The sequence below is a fragment of the Mustela nigripes genome, chromosome 2, assembly GCF_022355385.1.
Source record: "Mustela nigripes isolate SB6536 chromosome 2, MUSNIG.SB6536, whole genome shotgun sequence".
NCBI classification, from domain to species: domain Eukaryota; kingdom Metazoa; phylum Chordata; class Mammalia; order Carnivora; family Mustelidae; genus Mustela; species Mustela nigripes.
The window spans coordinates 209,025,333-209,040,141 of NC_081558.1; the positions used below are offsets into that span (position 1 = coordinate 209,025,333).

The 14,809-nt window shown below is 47.7% G+C and overlaps 1 protein-coding gene across 2 annotated transcripts in view; it reads right to left on the reverse strand.

Annotated features, from left to right (window-relative positions):
- Positions 1 to 2,224: 2,224 nt before the first annotated feature.
- Positions 2,225 to 14,809, reverse strand: part of RCAN1 (regulator of calcineurin 1) — a 94,606-nt gene continuing 82,021 nt past the window's right edge. The window contains exons 1-4 of one of the 2 annotated variants that reach the window (XM_059392304.1): positions 13,203 to 13,389; positions 10,158 to 10,331; positions 7,374 to 7,533; positions 2,225 to 3,991 (exon numbers count right to left, since the gene is read on the reverse strand). In XM_059392304.1, coding sequence (XP_059248287.1) covers positions 3,819 to 3,991; positions 7,374 to 7,533; positions 10,158 to 10,331; positions 13,203 to 13,289 — 594 coding nt within the window. In that variant the 5' untranslated portion in view covers positions 13,290 to 13,389 and the 3' untranslated portion in view covers positions 2,225 to 3,818. Of the gene's footprint in view, positions 3,992 to 7,373; positions 7,534 to 10,157; positions 10,332 to 13,202; positions 13,390 to 14,809 lie in introns of those variants that run through there. The other variant, XM_059392303.1, reaches the window with a different exon arrangement.

Here is a 14,809-nt window from a genome sequence, read left to right on the forward strand (position 1 = left end):
CCAGAACTGTAGTGGTTAGAGCAGTGTGTTGGCTCTCACTGGCCTTGTAGAATGGTCACTGAATCCTGAATCGGAATCTTGAAAGAGAAACGTTGAATGTAGATACCACAGTTCAATCGTTTTCAAATCATTTCCTCCTGCCTTCCAGAACCATAGCCATGATTAAAATGACCTTTCATGGGCAGCAGAGAGGCAGTGCTGAAGAAAATAAGGTATGGGCAGGGAGCGGGCGGGGGGGGGATATAATCCATCTACGTGATTGCCATGTAACCCTCACGAGTCACAAGAGTGGGCGTTTCAGATGGGAACTAGAGATGGCCAAGTGTGGTGGTGTCCTCAAAAAAGAAAAGCCCTATGTGCCTTTAGAATCAGAACACTAGAGAATTTAGGAAAGAAAGAATACATTTCTTCTGTGTGTTCTAACTTCTTTCTTAATAATTTTTAGGTTATGTGTAGGCTCCCTGACTTGTTGACCTTTAGGTGACGGTCACGTGATAGGCACTTAATAGACGAAGGCAAATGTTCCACACCCTATGACATACGTTTAGAGCAGCTGCGGATGCATTTTGGGCCATAACATGTCTGTACAGTGTATTGAATCCGTTGCTATTTAATATTTGAGATAATCTGCCAGTTTACTTTGTAGTGAATTCTGTACCTTTCACGGAACGCTGAGGCTCTCTGAAAACCCACGTCTCCCGTGCGCACTAATTCACGCTGCATTCTGGAAGTATAAAATCCTAAATGCTTGCTGACTGCAAATCAATCTCTTTAACCCAAATATTAATAGCTGCATGAACTGGTAATACTTCTCCATTGATTACGACCCTTCGCTTGGGTTTTGTATCCATATCAAGGGGGCCTAGTTTCATTGTTTGGCTGGCTCTATGCTGGTCGCCACCAGATCAGAAATGTATTCTATCAAAGTCTATTTAAGGCGCGCATTCAATCAATGGTCAAGAGATGTGTTCTGCCTGGTGCCACCTGTTCCGTGTCTGTTGCTTTGCATTTTAGAGAGCCCTTGGATGAGGGACTGGACCAACAGATACGTGAGTCCTGAGCGCGCTCGTGATTTGGGGCCCTTGGTATCCACCAGCCTCGTGTAAGCAGCAAGTGCTTGCAAGACGGGCTTCAGGATTCCAGCGGAGGCTGCCACAGGACCACTCATCAGCCATCATGCTCGAGTGAAGATGTTCAGCGACTTGTGATTTCTACTCTGGGCTTTGTCATCTTCCCAGGCCTTGGGACCTCCTGAATCTGCTTCTATTTTCCCAGGTGTGCAAGGGCACCAGCTGGAAATCTGAGTGAGCTGACCCCACATTTTGATTTTTTTCCCCAGGCTTATTGCTGAGAAAGGATCCTGGGCTGGCATGTTGTGTAACCAAACTGTGCTCACCGGTGGGCTCCTCGCTACTCACGTGATGATAAATGACACTTGTCATCGCTAGGTGATCTATTAGTGAACAGATCCCCCTCGCGAGGTGCTCTATTAGTGAATCTGCTCAATGATCAGATTTGCCCACCGGCTTGAAAAGTGGATTTTCCAACATTTTTTTTTCCCCCCAACATGTTTAAACCTCAAACGTACATGGGCTTAAGATATGGAAATTCTTCTGGACGTGACAGAATGAGGCTCTTCATAAGAGGAAAAAAAAAGAGCATGTGAATTTTCACAGAAAAATGCCTCATGTTAATCTTGATCGAGATTAATGTCATTTGCCTGAGTTCAGCCAAGAAACCCTGGTTTGTTTCGGCTTCGGCGGGGCTGGCCGAGGCAGGAAGCTCCCCACCACGTGTCCTAAGGACTCCAGGGAAAAGGCTGCTTGAGAGTCCCACAGAAGGCTCAGAGACAGACTTTCCGAACATAACTGGCCTTTGTGATTCAGTATGTTGCATGGACATCTTTTCTAACAGGAAAGACAACTCTTCAAATTAACAAGTCGAGACGCCCTTGTTTCATGGAGCTGCCGGTTTGGCCGGTGAGTACGGTCTTCCCCAGAGTATCATCTCCCTACGCAAAGCAAACCCTCCGACACCGATTTCAGTTTTATCTGTTCTCCCCTTTGCTGAGTGGTGTCTGGATGGTGCGGTCACCCCTCGGTGAACTGCAGCAAAGAATTAGGAGTTTCTAAACAGAAACAACGTGTCCGTTGGAGCCTGCAAGATTCAAAGAGATCACAGACTGATCATCAGAAATAAAAAGGCACAAAGATGAACCTCTCCATAAAGAGTATATTGTGTTGATTTATTATAGACTGCAGTTAAAAAAAATATTTTGAGGTTAGCCTCTCCAGTTTAAAAGCACTTAACCAGGAACATTTGAACAGCTATGCGATGGTCTCTCCCTCGCCTGCCTCCCCCTTCAGCAAGTACTGTAAACAGGGGTTTGAGAACATTCAGTCAGTTTCTGGAACAATCAAATGTATTTGCTTCGTAAAGGAAACCACCTTCCGAATTTCCAAAGCATGCACTGTTACTTGGCATTAGGTATTTCAAAACGACCAATTTTGCTATGGTATTGTAAGGCCAAAATAGAATACCTCTTTACCAGACGTACACATTACAACTAGAAAAAAAAAATTACGGACTAACCAAGTATAACGATTCCATCAGGAATTAATGGGGAAAGGCACTGCGTCTCTTCCATTTGACCACACATGTACGAGCCACTTTGCATGCTTTGAATTCAAGTCCTTTCCAACATTTAACAGCATTTTCTACAACATACAAGTCACGAGTAGGGTAATATCTGACACTATTCTTCCACAGCCGTATTTTTCACCCACGTGTACAATAGGTATGAATATATGCTATCAGCTTTATTTACAAGTTTATCTTGATGTTTTAGTGGGGTAAAAAAAAAAGTCAACTATCTCAACACCAAAATGTGTCTTTTTGGGCGGGGGGGGCTATGATTCATGTGTGTAAATCGCCATGTAAAAGAAAGAAATGGAACCAATGTCTGACCCAAATGACCAAAACTAAAATTTCTCACCCACTAAAAGTTGGCAGTGAAACTGCTATTCTCTGAATTTTTTATAGAGTGAAACCTGACATAGGAATTTCAGATTGACTTTTTTTTGCCAAAGCACAGGTAGATGTGGCGTGGGAAAGGACCGGGGCTGATGTATCCAGACAGGACGCCCCGTGCGGGTGCTGTTGCAAAGAGAGTCATGAATCTGGAAAGGTGACCGGTTTTCCAAACGCTCTCCCGTCCTCCAGAAGAGGCAAAACAACAATGGCATAACTCTATACACGAACAAGGGTTAGTTCTGAAAATCAGTAATATACATGCACAAACATTAGAACATGAGGGGGGAGAAAAATGAAACACTACAAATCCCACATTGCCTTGTTCTCGTTTTCACGACGTTTCTGCACCAGACCCTACGAGGCTTCGGGGGTGCCTCCTCCCAGCAGTAGAGAGAGCCTCCCCGCAGGCTGGCCAGAAAGACAAGGCTCTCCCCCCGCACCCGGGGATGAGGCTGCCCTCGACAAACACAGAACCTACCAGAGAGAACGAGTACGACACACTATCGTTAATCAGTTTTCATCGAGACGGGCCCCAATGTCCTTGGGCGATGACCTTGAGCTCAGTGATGGGCCCGGGGCGTCCCTGGAAGCCGGGACGCCGGCCCGGGGGAGCAGCATCAGAACCAGGGGGCGGAGCCCGGATGCTCCTCCGAGCACCGGGAACTGGAGGTCCTGCCCCGCCGACCCGCGCCGCCTCCGCCCAGGTCGTGAGCCGCCACCTGCACAGTACAAGGTTCCTCCCCGCCAGTGGGACTCGGAATCCTTCTGCCCCCTGGCTCGCCAGTTCAGCTCAAATGCAGAGGCGCGTACTCCGGCCTTCGCGTCTGGATGATTTTTGGTTTGGGTCTCTTCGTTCGTTCCATCTCGTCGCCGCTGTCGTTCTCCTGGTCGCTCTCGCAGACGTGGACCACCACGCTCGGGGTGGTGTCGGTCGCCGCGTGCAGTTCATACTTCTCCCCTAGGGAGGGAAGAGAAGATGCAGGGTCACTCGGGCAAGGACCGGGAGAGCCAACGAGCAAGAGCTCGTGGAAGAGCACGGAGGGGTTTGCGGCGCCAGGCTTCTCCGGACGTTCGGTGGGGCTGGAGGGGCCTGGGCAGCCGTGCTCCGGACTGGCATTCCCTCGTGGCTCGAGCAGAAAAAAAATTATATCTAGATATATAATATTAAATAATGTAATATAAAATTTTGTATATAAATATAGTAAGTTTATATATATATATATAATCATCTTCATATATTATGCTGCTTTCTTTTTTTTTTTTTAAAGATTTTATTTATTTATTTGCCAGAGACAGAGGGGGAGAGAGAGCGAGCGAGCACAGGCAGACACAGAGGCAGGCAGAGGCAGAGGGAGAAGCAGGCTCCCTGCCGAGCAAGGAGCCCAATGTGGGACTCCATCCCAGGATCCTGGGATCATGACCTGAGCCGAAGGCAGCTGCTTAACCAACTGAGCCACCCAGGTGTCCCTATTATGCTGCTTTCAAGCACTGAATCAAGGTGTATGGAAAGAGTTTATTTTATTTTATTTTATTTATTTAAATGGAGGGGGAGGGGCAAAGGGAGAGGCAGAGAAAAAAATCCCAGTCAGGCTTTATGCCCCGCCTGGAGATCAACCCAGGGCTCAATCTCTGAGATCGTGACCTGGGCCAAAGTCAAAAGTCAGATGCCTAACCGATCAAGCCACCCAGATGCCCCAAGGAGTGCATTTTTAATTTCACTTAACATGTTCACCAGGCCTCCTAAATTTTCCAGTGTGTGCGAGGAGTGTGCATTTCGGAGAAGACCGTGCATGAAGAAAACACATTAGGAAGGGACATCGTGAGCCTGTCAGGGCTCCCACGGAGGCAGCACACCCCAGGGACAGGAGACACAAGTGGGGGGGGGCTGTGCGAGGACGTAATTATGGCTGGTTTGAACCAGGTGCTCCCAAAACATGTCTGACCACAGCATCCCTTTTCACAGGACAACTTGCAACCCCGGGAGCCAGGAGCGTCCTGCATTTCCAGGTCAGCCTGTGTCTGACCAGGTTCAGTCCAGTTAAGGCCCCTCTGGTGCAGCAAGGGTGGGATGCAGGAATCTTCTAGAAGTAACTGAGAAAAAAAATCTATGGGGCTGCCCTGGTTGCCTCTTCAGGGCTGAGGGAGGTGGTGGCCAGACGTGGGCTCGGAGCCCTGCCACTCAGTCCCCAGAGCCCATGGTTGCATTCCTTCGCATCCCTGTGAACCTCTAGCTCCTCCTCTGTAAAATGGGAGAATAACAGCCCTGACCTCACTGAGCCAATTACCTAAGTGCAAGCCAAGTTCTTAGGGGTCCTGATGTCCAGGTCACAGGCCCAGTAAGTGTCACCTGGTTTTCCTAATGTTTACAAACAGAGCACAGATCACTACTGGTGGAAAGCTGGGTGCAGTAGAATGCTAGGATTTCAACAGGTGGGGGGTGGGTTTGCTTCAGCTCCCTTCACCCCCCCCACCCCCAAGGGATACAGGGGTAGGTTTTTTCTCCACCCAGATTCCAGACCTTCCTGCCTCACACTACTTTGCGGACTCCTCCGAACCTAGAAGACACTTTTCCTCATAAAATGTTGGGCACCTGGGTGGCTTAGTGGGTTAAGGCCTCTGCCTTCGGCTCAGGTCATGATCTCAGGGTCCTGGGATCGAGTCCCCACATCGGGCTCTCTGCTTAGCAGGGAAACTGCTTCCCTCTCTCTCTCTCTCTCTCTCTCTCTCTGCCTGCCTCTTTGCCTACTTGGGATCTCTGTCTGTCAAATAAACAAATAAAATCTTAAAAAAAAAAAAAAGGGAGTTGTTGTTTCTCTATCTGGAACATCAGCACAATTGCGTTGGAAAAGTGAGCGAGTCTCAGCTCTTCCAGGGAAGGAATGAAGGTGGAGGTCACAAGACCTCGTTGGTCAGGATCCTTATCTACCCCCTAATTGGCCACCATCCAGCAAGCTTCGGGGTAGGACCGTATTTGCAAAATCTTCGCAGTCTTGTTGGCTGCAAAGCACAACCGAACATGAAATGTTGTTCCAGCTCAGTGTTAAGTAAACGAAGGATGAACGGGTTTTATTCTGTCTAGTTTCTGAAAAGGCTTTTCCAATCAGCCTTCATAAAGGCGTGGTAGGTTCTGGAGTGGGAAGAATTGTCGTCAGCTGCACTTCTTGCCTCTGGAGCCATTCATCACCTCCTCCAGATGGAGGCCCCATTTCTTCCCTAGCATTCCCTCGGACTCCGGGAGCTCCCTCAGACAGCCGGGAGCTGCGGGAGGAGCGCCTGCTTCCTCAGAGCGGCCATCTTGACCTTCACACCACCATTACCAGTAGGTAACAGGATTCTTGCTCTCTCCCTCAGAGGGAGTTTCCGCTGGAGCGGTGGGTTCAGAAATGTAATCTTTTCAACACGAAACTGCTGATGGTCCAAGAAATAAATCCCTCCATCCAAAGGAACGTCATCAGACGTCAAGGAGAAATAAGGAGCCAATGGTCTCAGCATTTATTACGTTTGCTCTACGGACAGGGCAGGAGGGTGGGCTCAAACCACTTCATGCCCCTCATCCAAACCCTAGCCGGTAAGACAGGAACCACCAACATTCTGTTGTTTCCAGAAATCATGAATTGGGCATTGCCTGTGGGCCAGGCACCTCTGCGGTGCTTTCCACATCGATCTCATCTACTGCTCCTAACTCCATTGGGTAATACCGATTGCATGGCCAGGCTATCTTTTATCTGCCTGACTACTCACATCTTTGTTGCCTCAAAGGACTGGAACCTCTTTTTCTCTGCATTCGAACAGGTGTGAGCCCCCTGTAGGGCCAAGTGGGGGCCTGCAGGACGGGGGCTCTTTCTTCACTACACTTCACTACACTCTATGGTTCTCCAGAACATTCAAAAGGGCAGGTGAGCATCAGATCAATGGATGAAACCACCCTGACTAAAAAATAAAGTTTCTGAAGTGTGGGATGGTTTGTTTTCCCTTTCCAAGTCTAGTCGGTTATCCTGGAGGGACAGGCCTTGGGCCCGGGTCTGAGGCTGCCCACACAGGCTGTGCTCAGTGGGTGACAGGAAAGATTGGCGTGATGCCAGCTGCAAGGGATCATGGTCCTTGGTCCCCATGACTGTCTAAGGCCTGAGGCAGGCACGCATGTTCCCAACAACTTGAGTCATGGGCACAGATGAACGCAAAGAGGCGCAGTTCCCAAACCCGCTTGCATCCATCGGACAGTTGAGAGGGGCCACAAGGCTCTGGCTGTTCCCTGACAGCAGGTGCGTGTCCTGGTCTTGGCCCTCAAGGACAACTTCTCCCCATCTCTTTCCCTGCCCCCACCCCAGAGCACTGCTTACCTGGCCCCAGCTTGGAGATAGCATATAACAGATCGTAATTTATGACGGGAGTAGCATCTTCTACTTGTTTCCAACCAACCGGCGGCGAGGCAGGAGGAGAGATCAGGAACTGCTTGTCCGGATTTGGGGGGGCCAGGTGGGAACTTCCTATGTGCAAAGTCTGAGGAGAGAGAGAACACACAGGTGGGTGTTTCTGGAGGAGAACAGCCCCGTGATGCTGCAGCACTCAGTGACAGCTAGTTGGGGACAGGGGACCAAGGATGAGTCCATGACTGGGCAGCAGAATGCCTGCCGTTGAAGGTCGGCTCATGATACGGTCTATTTGGAGAACGTGATCGGGCTATGCTGACCCCTCCCAGGACCGAAACCCACAGGCTCAGGACCACTGACCCAGACCAATGGAAAATTGATACTGTTTTAGTAGAAATGGAGAAAATAAAGCTCTGTCACTGAGGCCAGAGGGATCTCAGAATCCATGTCTTCCGGCTCCTCATATCACAGACATCTAACAGAAGCTCAAAAAGGCGAAACAACAGCTCTACCGTCATAGTTTCTCAGGGGCCAGACCAGGGACGGGGACCCAGGATTCCCGCCCACCCAGTGGCACCCCACAATTCCCTTCCTCTGGGCTTCCAAATCAGATGCACGAGGAAGAGAAAAAAGATCCACCATCCAGGGGGTTTTGAAAAAATAATACTATGAACCAATAACCCACGACACTAGTTTGGGCACAGAAGTCCTATCAGTGGTTAGAGGGCCGTCCGGAAAGGTGTTACATTGAAGTCTGATCAGTCTGGATTTTCTTTGTGTTTTAATTTTCACAATGAGCGTGCATTTACTTTCGTAATCAGAAGAAAGTTGTGGAAGGATTAAGTCATGATCCAGAACCTGGATCAAATGCAGAAAGGAGTGTGCTCCCAACTAAGGACTCAAGGTCAAAACCCGTACCTCCCAAAGGTGGCCACCAGGGGGCAGGGTATCCCAGCTCTAATTTACCCTTGAGGGACCAGCAACCCCCTCTTTCTCCCCAGGTCAGGAAGCCTCTCTAGGAGGTCTGCTTCCCCTGTATGGACCTGGGGAGCTCAGAGCCTCAGCAGGGGCCAGCTTTAACCAGAAAACAGCATCGACAAAGCTCCTTCCCTTCCACTGCTAATCTGTTGGATCCCTGTTACATCATCACGTAGCACTTTGTGAGCTGCCTTGAAAATGGGTCCCCGGTCACTGAAGGTTAGGAGCAGGGGGAAGCTGGAAGGATGGTGAGCCAGGGAAAAAGCAAACCCATGCACAGCCCTTCGTGAGTGTCCTGGAAGCGGGACTCCTGCTACCAGGAGGATTGCTTAGTGTTTGCTAACTAAGCAAATCTGGCTAAGTCATTTTTTTCTTCTTTCAAGCCAGTCCTGCATTGGCAGACTGCTGGCTCTCCATCGCGTGGAGCTCGGTGCTGCTGAGAAAATGCACGGAGTGGGGACCCACTCAGGTCTGTTCTCCGTCTGGAGCACGTCATTAGCCCTAACCCTGGAGCAGGAGCCGTACTCCCAGTGTCCCTCAAACCAAGGTCAGGGGCCACTTCTGAGATCACGTGCTTTCAAATACACACTGATGTTTTCTTAAGATAGGCAAGATACTGAAAATTTAGAGTATGAACTTTGCCTTTCTCCAAATGAATTCGTAGAGTTTTAAATCGGCACATACAGTATATAATTGACTGGGAAGGGCGTCCATCATATCTCGCTGAGTAAAAGAGAAGCCGATAATGGTAACTCCATCGTTTTGTGCAAGAAAATGAACCACTCTGTGTTTGTGTCTGTATACGTGAAGGAGAGAGTGTGTAAGGATTCACGCTAGATTGTCAAAGGTGGTTACACTGGGGGACGGCTCTGGAAGGAGAGTGGAGAAATGTTATCTATTTAACTTTAGGGACTTGGGTGTTGTAACTTGGATTGTTTCAGTTAACTTGTACTGCTTTTGTCATTCAAATGACAAAATAAACATGCAAGAATGTTCATGGCATCATCATCTATGATAGTGAAAAACTGGAAAACAAGACAAACGTCTGAGAGTAAAAGCTGGTTAAACATATTTGAAATATCTATATGGCACACTATTATGTGCCGGTATTAATGGTCTTTCTTTTCAATTTAAGTCCAATTAGCCAATCATGAGTTTATCATTAGTTGCAGAGGTAGAGGTCAGTAATTGATCAGTTGCACAGAACACCCAGAGCTCATCCCATCACGTGCCCTCCGTACTGCCCATCCCCCAGTGCCCCCCTCCCCTATCCCCCTCCCCGCCCCTCCAGCAACCCTCAGTCTGTTTCCTAGAGTTCAGAGTCTCACAGGGTTTGTCTCCCTCTCTGCCGACTTCCCATCTGTTTTCCCTCCCTTCCCCTAGGATCCTCTGCGCTATTTTATTCCACAAAGGAGTGAAACCATGTAATTGTCTTTTTCCGATTCACTGATTTCGCTCAGCATAATACCCTCCAGTTCCATTCTCCTCGATGTAAATGGTAAGTATTCATCCTTCCCGAAGAATGAGTAATATTCACCCTGATGGCTGAGTGATATTCCATATAATGATCTTTTTAAACACATTTTCATGGGGCAGTAAAATGATCATGAATAATGATGCATGCAGGAAGGTATGACAGAGGGTATACTTTGTAATTTCCATCCTGCGGTGCAGACGTATAGACATTAAAACACCAAGGTAGAGCACGCTCAGGGTGTGAGCTGCTTTTAAAGAGGGGGAGAGAGGGAAGCACGCGCATCCACGGATTTAACTCACTTGGGCAAAATATAATTTCATTTCCTTTCCGAGAAATTCAGTCTTATGCAGCTGGAGCCTGGCGTCTGCAGCCGATAAGGGGTTGCTGAAGTTTATTCGGACTCGTTTGAAGCTCTTAAAATACTGGAAGGTGATATCCTTGTCATACGTCCTAAAGAGGGATTCGAATTTGGCCTGAAAAGTAACAACAAAGATAAAAGGTGTCAGAACACACCTGCGCAGGAGTCTTGACGACTCCGTTCCATTTCTTCTTGAGGGAGCGGACTGGAATCATGGCGAGAACACCCCGCCTCTTTCTTAGAGGAGACAGGAGCCTCTCCCCTCTTAAGAAGATGTGTTCTCTCTGCCCTTCGAATTCTGAGGCGATTTTAGGACAAAGTAAGAACGTAGGATCTATTAAATTCGCTGAATCGTGGAACAAGTGCCAACACTCGACACCTCCCAGAGTCACAGAAATAGTCTTTATAAGTAGAACAGGAGGACATCGCAAGGAGGGCCGGCTTGGCAGTCTGTCACCCCCCTCTTGGCCTGAAGGTCCCTAATGTCCAGCAACCTTCCTCAGTCCCGAGAACCCCGATCCCACTGCTCGGTTTTGGGTGTTGGGTATTTCTTAGGGTTTAAGAGCACTGGAGCTCATTTGAGAAAAAAAAAAAAAAACAAACGTTTTTATCACACAGGAAAACAATGCTGTTAATAAGGAACCTTGCATTTCTTACTGTAAGGAAGAGGTCTAAGGAGGAATCCCCTGTCGCCTTCCCACTTGCTCTGTTACCTTTTCACTCTCTAGAAGAATACTGGCTTAAAAATTAAGGCCGATGGTCCCATGTCTGCCCGCCGACTTTTTTTTTTTTTAAAGATTTTATTTATTTATTTGACAGACAGAGATCCCAAGTAGTCAGAGAGGCAGGCAGAGAGAGAGAGAGGAGGAAGCAGGCTCCCTGCTGAGCAGAGAGCCCGATGCGGGGCTCGATCCCAGGACCCTGAGATCATGACCCGAGCCGAAGGCAGAGGCTTAACCCACCGGGCCTCCCAGGCGCCCCTGCCCGCTGACTTTAATATGGGTACAGTTCTAGCTCTAGTGTTATAAAGACCAGTGAAAATTATAAGACAGCAGGAGCTCTGAGAATGGAAGTGTCCAAGTTCAAGGGTGTATTAGGCTTTCCATTCAGGAGGGAGCTCATCTACCTTCTGGGAAAAGCTTTTTGGAGAGACCCCTGCTGGGCTGGGGGTGTCAGCCGGAGCCTGTGGGGGAGATGGGAGGCCACAGCAGGTCCTCAAGCTCCTCAGGAGGTCCTCGGGCTCCAACCAGAGAGGGAGTTGACAGATAGTCGAAACACACTTCCAGAAAGATTGTATGGGCTTTGAGTGGTCATGCGACTGAGCACTGGGGATGGGTTGTGGGAACTCTGTGAAAGGCAGAAGGGGCTGGCTGAGGGTCCAGTGGGGGGCAGTGTGCTTTCTATAAAGGGGATCCATGCAGAAGAGGAGGTGGGGGGGGGCCCACTGAGGACCTTGGGAACCTACAGAAAGCAGGTGGCGAGAGGATGGTGTGGAAGAGGGGGAGAACCTTCGAGACTACTGAGTGCAAGAGAGAGGGGAGGCAACGGGTGTCCAGGGGCAGGCTGCTCCACAGGCAGGCTGTTGGGGGGATGGGAAAGCTCCCACACTTCCCCTCCTGGAATTCCGTGACTTTTCTTTAGTTTAGGAACAGTTCTGAGGGGGTTGCAGGGGCAAAGAATGAGAGCAGCGCATAGCAGATGCTTCGTGGGGATTTCATCGGGCTGCATGGGACTTTTTCTCCACCTCTCTGGAGCAGGAGGACCGGCAAGTTGCTGGCACGGCGCGTGGGCATCAATTTGGAATTTTGCATGACCTCATCAATAGGCATTGTGACCAATGACTTAGTGCTTAGTTCTGAGGTTCTGATTCAGAATTGAGGGGGAGGGGACTTTGAGGACTATTTTTAGAATACGAGGCAGAGCTTAGGACCAGAACACAAGACAAGGCACAACATCTGTTAAATCCACATTTCTGTGATACCATTCCCCTACAAAATAATTTGTGCTAATAACTGGTACCTGGTTTTTGCAGTTGTTGGACGGCATCTCTCTCTAATTAATTAAAATACGGATTTCGACTCACATAAGGCTAATACGAAATACAGAGATTTCTGTAGTACTTTTCATAGGTAGAATGTGCTCTGATCTAATTCAAAAAGCCCAGTCCTGGCTCACACGCATCGCACGTAATTGGGGAGTTAAATTTGATTAAATAACAACAACAACGACAACAACACAAAACCTTCACAGGCTCCGATAAGGCATTGGGCATAAAGCATATCACACAAACATCATCCCCAAACAGAACACACAGAATTCATTTATATACAGTACTGTTCAAGATCAATTACACAGCTGGGGAACTACTGATGGAAATCTGACATCCTAATCAAATGAAGAAGAAAAGCATCGGAATTAAAATTACTAATTACACTAAGTACCATCAATGGGAGCTGCTTCCCGGGAGGTACACTTACCCCCACTTAAGTTATTTATCCAGTTTTATTACTTGCTATGGCCTCATTTTCCCTAACTAAAGAAATCCGAAAACTTGGGGACAGGACCTAGTAATTACCACAAACATATACACATCTTTACAATATTTATTTCCCAAGATAAAATTAAATTGTTCTGATCGCTAGATGTCAAAGCGAAACGCTCCATTCATTGTCAGAAAAAGCTTCCCTCTAAAAATTTACTTACGACCTACACAGAATAAAAAACACCCTGTTAAAACCAGTTGCATTACCAGTTAGTCAAGGGACCTAGATGTTTGCAAATGTTGAGAGCTTTAGAAAGCTCTTTGCGGGTATTTTCTCAGGCAACAGCTTTTGATTGATAAAGCTCCAAGTATTTTGGATTTATTCCCCAACCCGCAAACCCACAAGACAGCCATGTAACACCCCTGCAAATATCTCATTCACTAGTCCCAATTAACACAATGCTTTGAAAACTCTCAAAAATCACATCATAGTAGAAGCCTTACCCTGGTTTCACTTTCGCTGAAGATATCACTGTTTGCCACACAGGCAATCAGGGAGCTAAAACTGTAGTTAAAGTTTCTAAAGTGCATCTTGCTTTCTTACAGTGAGAGGACTAGCAGCTCAGACAGGCAAGCCCCAAGCGAGGTTCCTTTGCAAGAGGCTGTAGGTCCTGTCTCCGGCCAGCCCTTATAAAACACCGAAGTCCAGCCCCCTGGGGAAAAAAAAGCACAGCTTCCCGGGCATCCTGTTTGGACAGCAAATTCCTGAGTCAAGTCCTGCATGCTTTCAGGCAGACGGAGACAGAGTGTAAGTTTCTACTGGAAAGAGGTGACGTCAACACCTTAGTCATTTTCCCTATGCTAATTAACTTTGCTTGGGGAGGATGGAAAAAACAGCCAAGGTTTGCCTTGCAGCTGTTTTATCAACCGCTCTTGCAGCATACTTTCCACTGGTAGTAATTCCATTCAGCCACTCAGACACCATGCTCCTCGGCTGAATGGGACGACCCTTCTCAAGATGGAAAATGTTACCGAAGAAAAATGAGGAAGGTCTCAGCAGTAAACAGTAATTAGCCTCTAGGGGAGTTTCGAGTCTTTGGGAAACCTGGAAACCCAAGCCTGGACTGGTCGTTTGATCCCTGTAATTCCCTGAAAACCTCAAAGTTTCGTGTTGGGGTATTAGAGAAAACATTTTGAAATCTTTCTTGGTCAATGAACTCTGTTTTTAAAGAAAAAAGTGGGATTCATTTTGTAATATGGCTTTTTTTCCCCCTAATTGAACTTTACTGGATGAATGTCCCAATTCCCGCTTGTATTCCACCGTGGGAACGTGGGAAGAGATCCTCAAGCAATCCCGGGATTTTTCATTGGAAAACTTTATTATTTGTAATTTGGGAGCTAGGAATATGCAACCCTTTGATCATTTCCTAACAGCTATTGGGCTCAGAAAAAGATATAAAAACATTTTGGAGAATCTAGGCTCTGAAGTTGAGAAAAGAAACACTGATGCGGTTGCCTTGCTTTGAAACATGTTGACAAAGTTTTGTTGCTGTTGTTGTTTTAATAGGAAACGAGGGGGAAAGGGAAAGAGTCTATGCTACACTGAGAAGTCCATCCGGATGGCCCCTTTTCCAGGTACGACGTCTGGTGTGGAGAAGCTACTAGGATGGCAGAACGCTAGTTCTTTCCAAAGGCTGCGGCTCTTAAGTTCTAAGCACTTTACCAGTGTCGATCCCTATGGCAGCTTGGGTCCCAGGTCCTTCTCAATCTCTCCAATTTCATTATCCCCTAAAAGCACTCCAGGAACTTATAAAAAAAGTATTCTTTAGTCTAGAGGCACATGGAGACACCTCCTCCAGAAGCTTCCAAAAGTGAAACAGAACCCTGCCATTCACATGTAAAAATTAACTTCAAAGAATCGTTCAAGCCAGCCAATAATAAAAGGAATATATGCCGTGGAGGACAAAACAAACCAGAGCATTTATCCCTCCCCAGAAAGGAAAAGCAAAGCCTTCTCGGATGAACGAGTGTTGCTTCATTTGAATGCACGCTGCCCTCCTGCCAATTGTCGGGTTTTGTAAGAACCCAGGTATGGTGTATGCTTTGCCAAA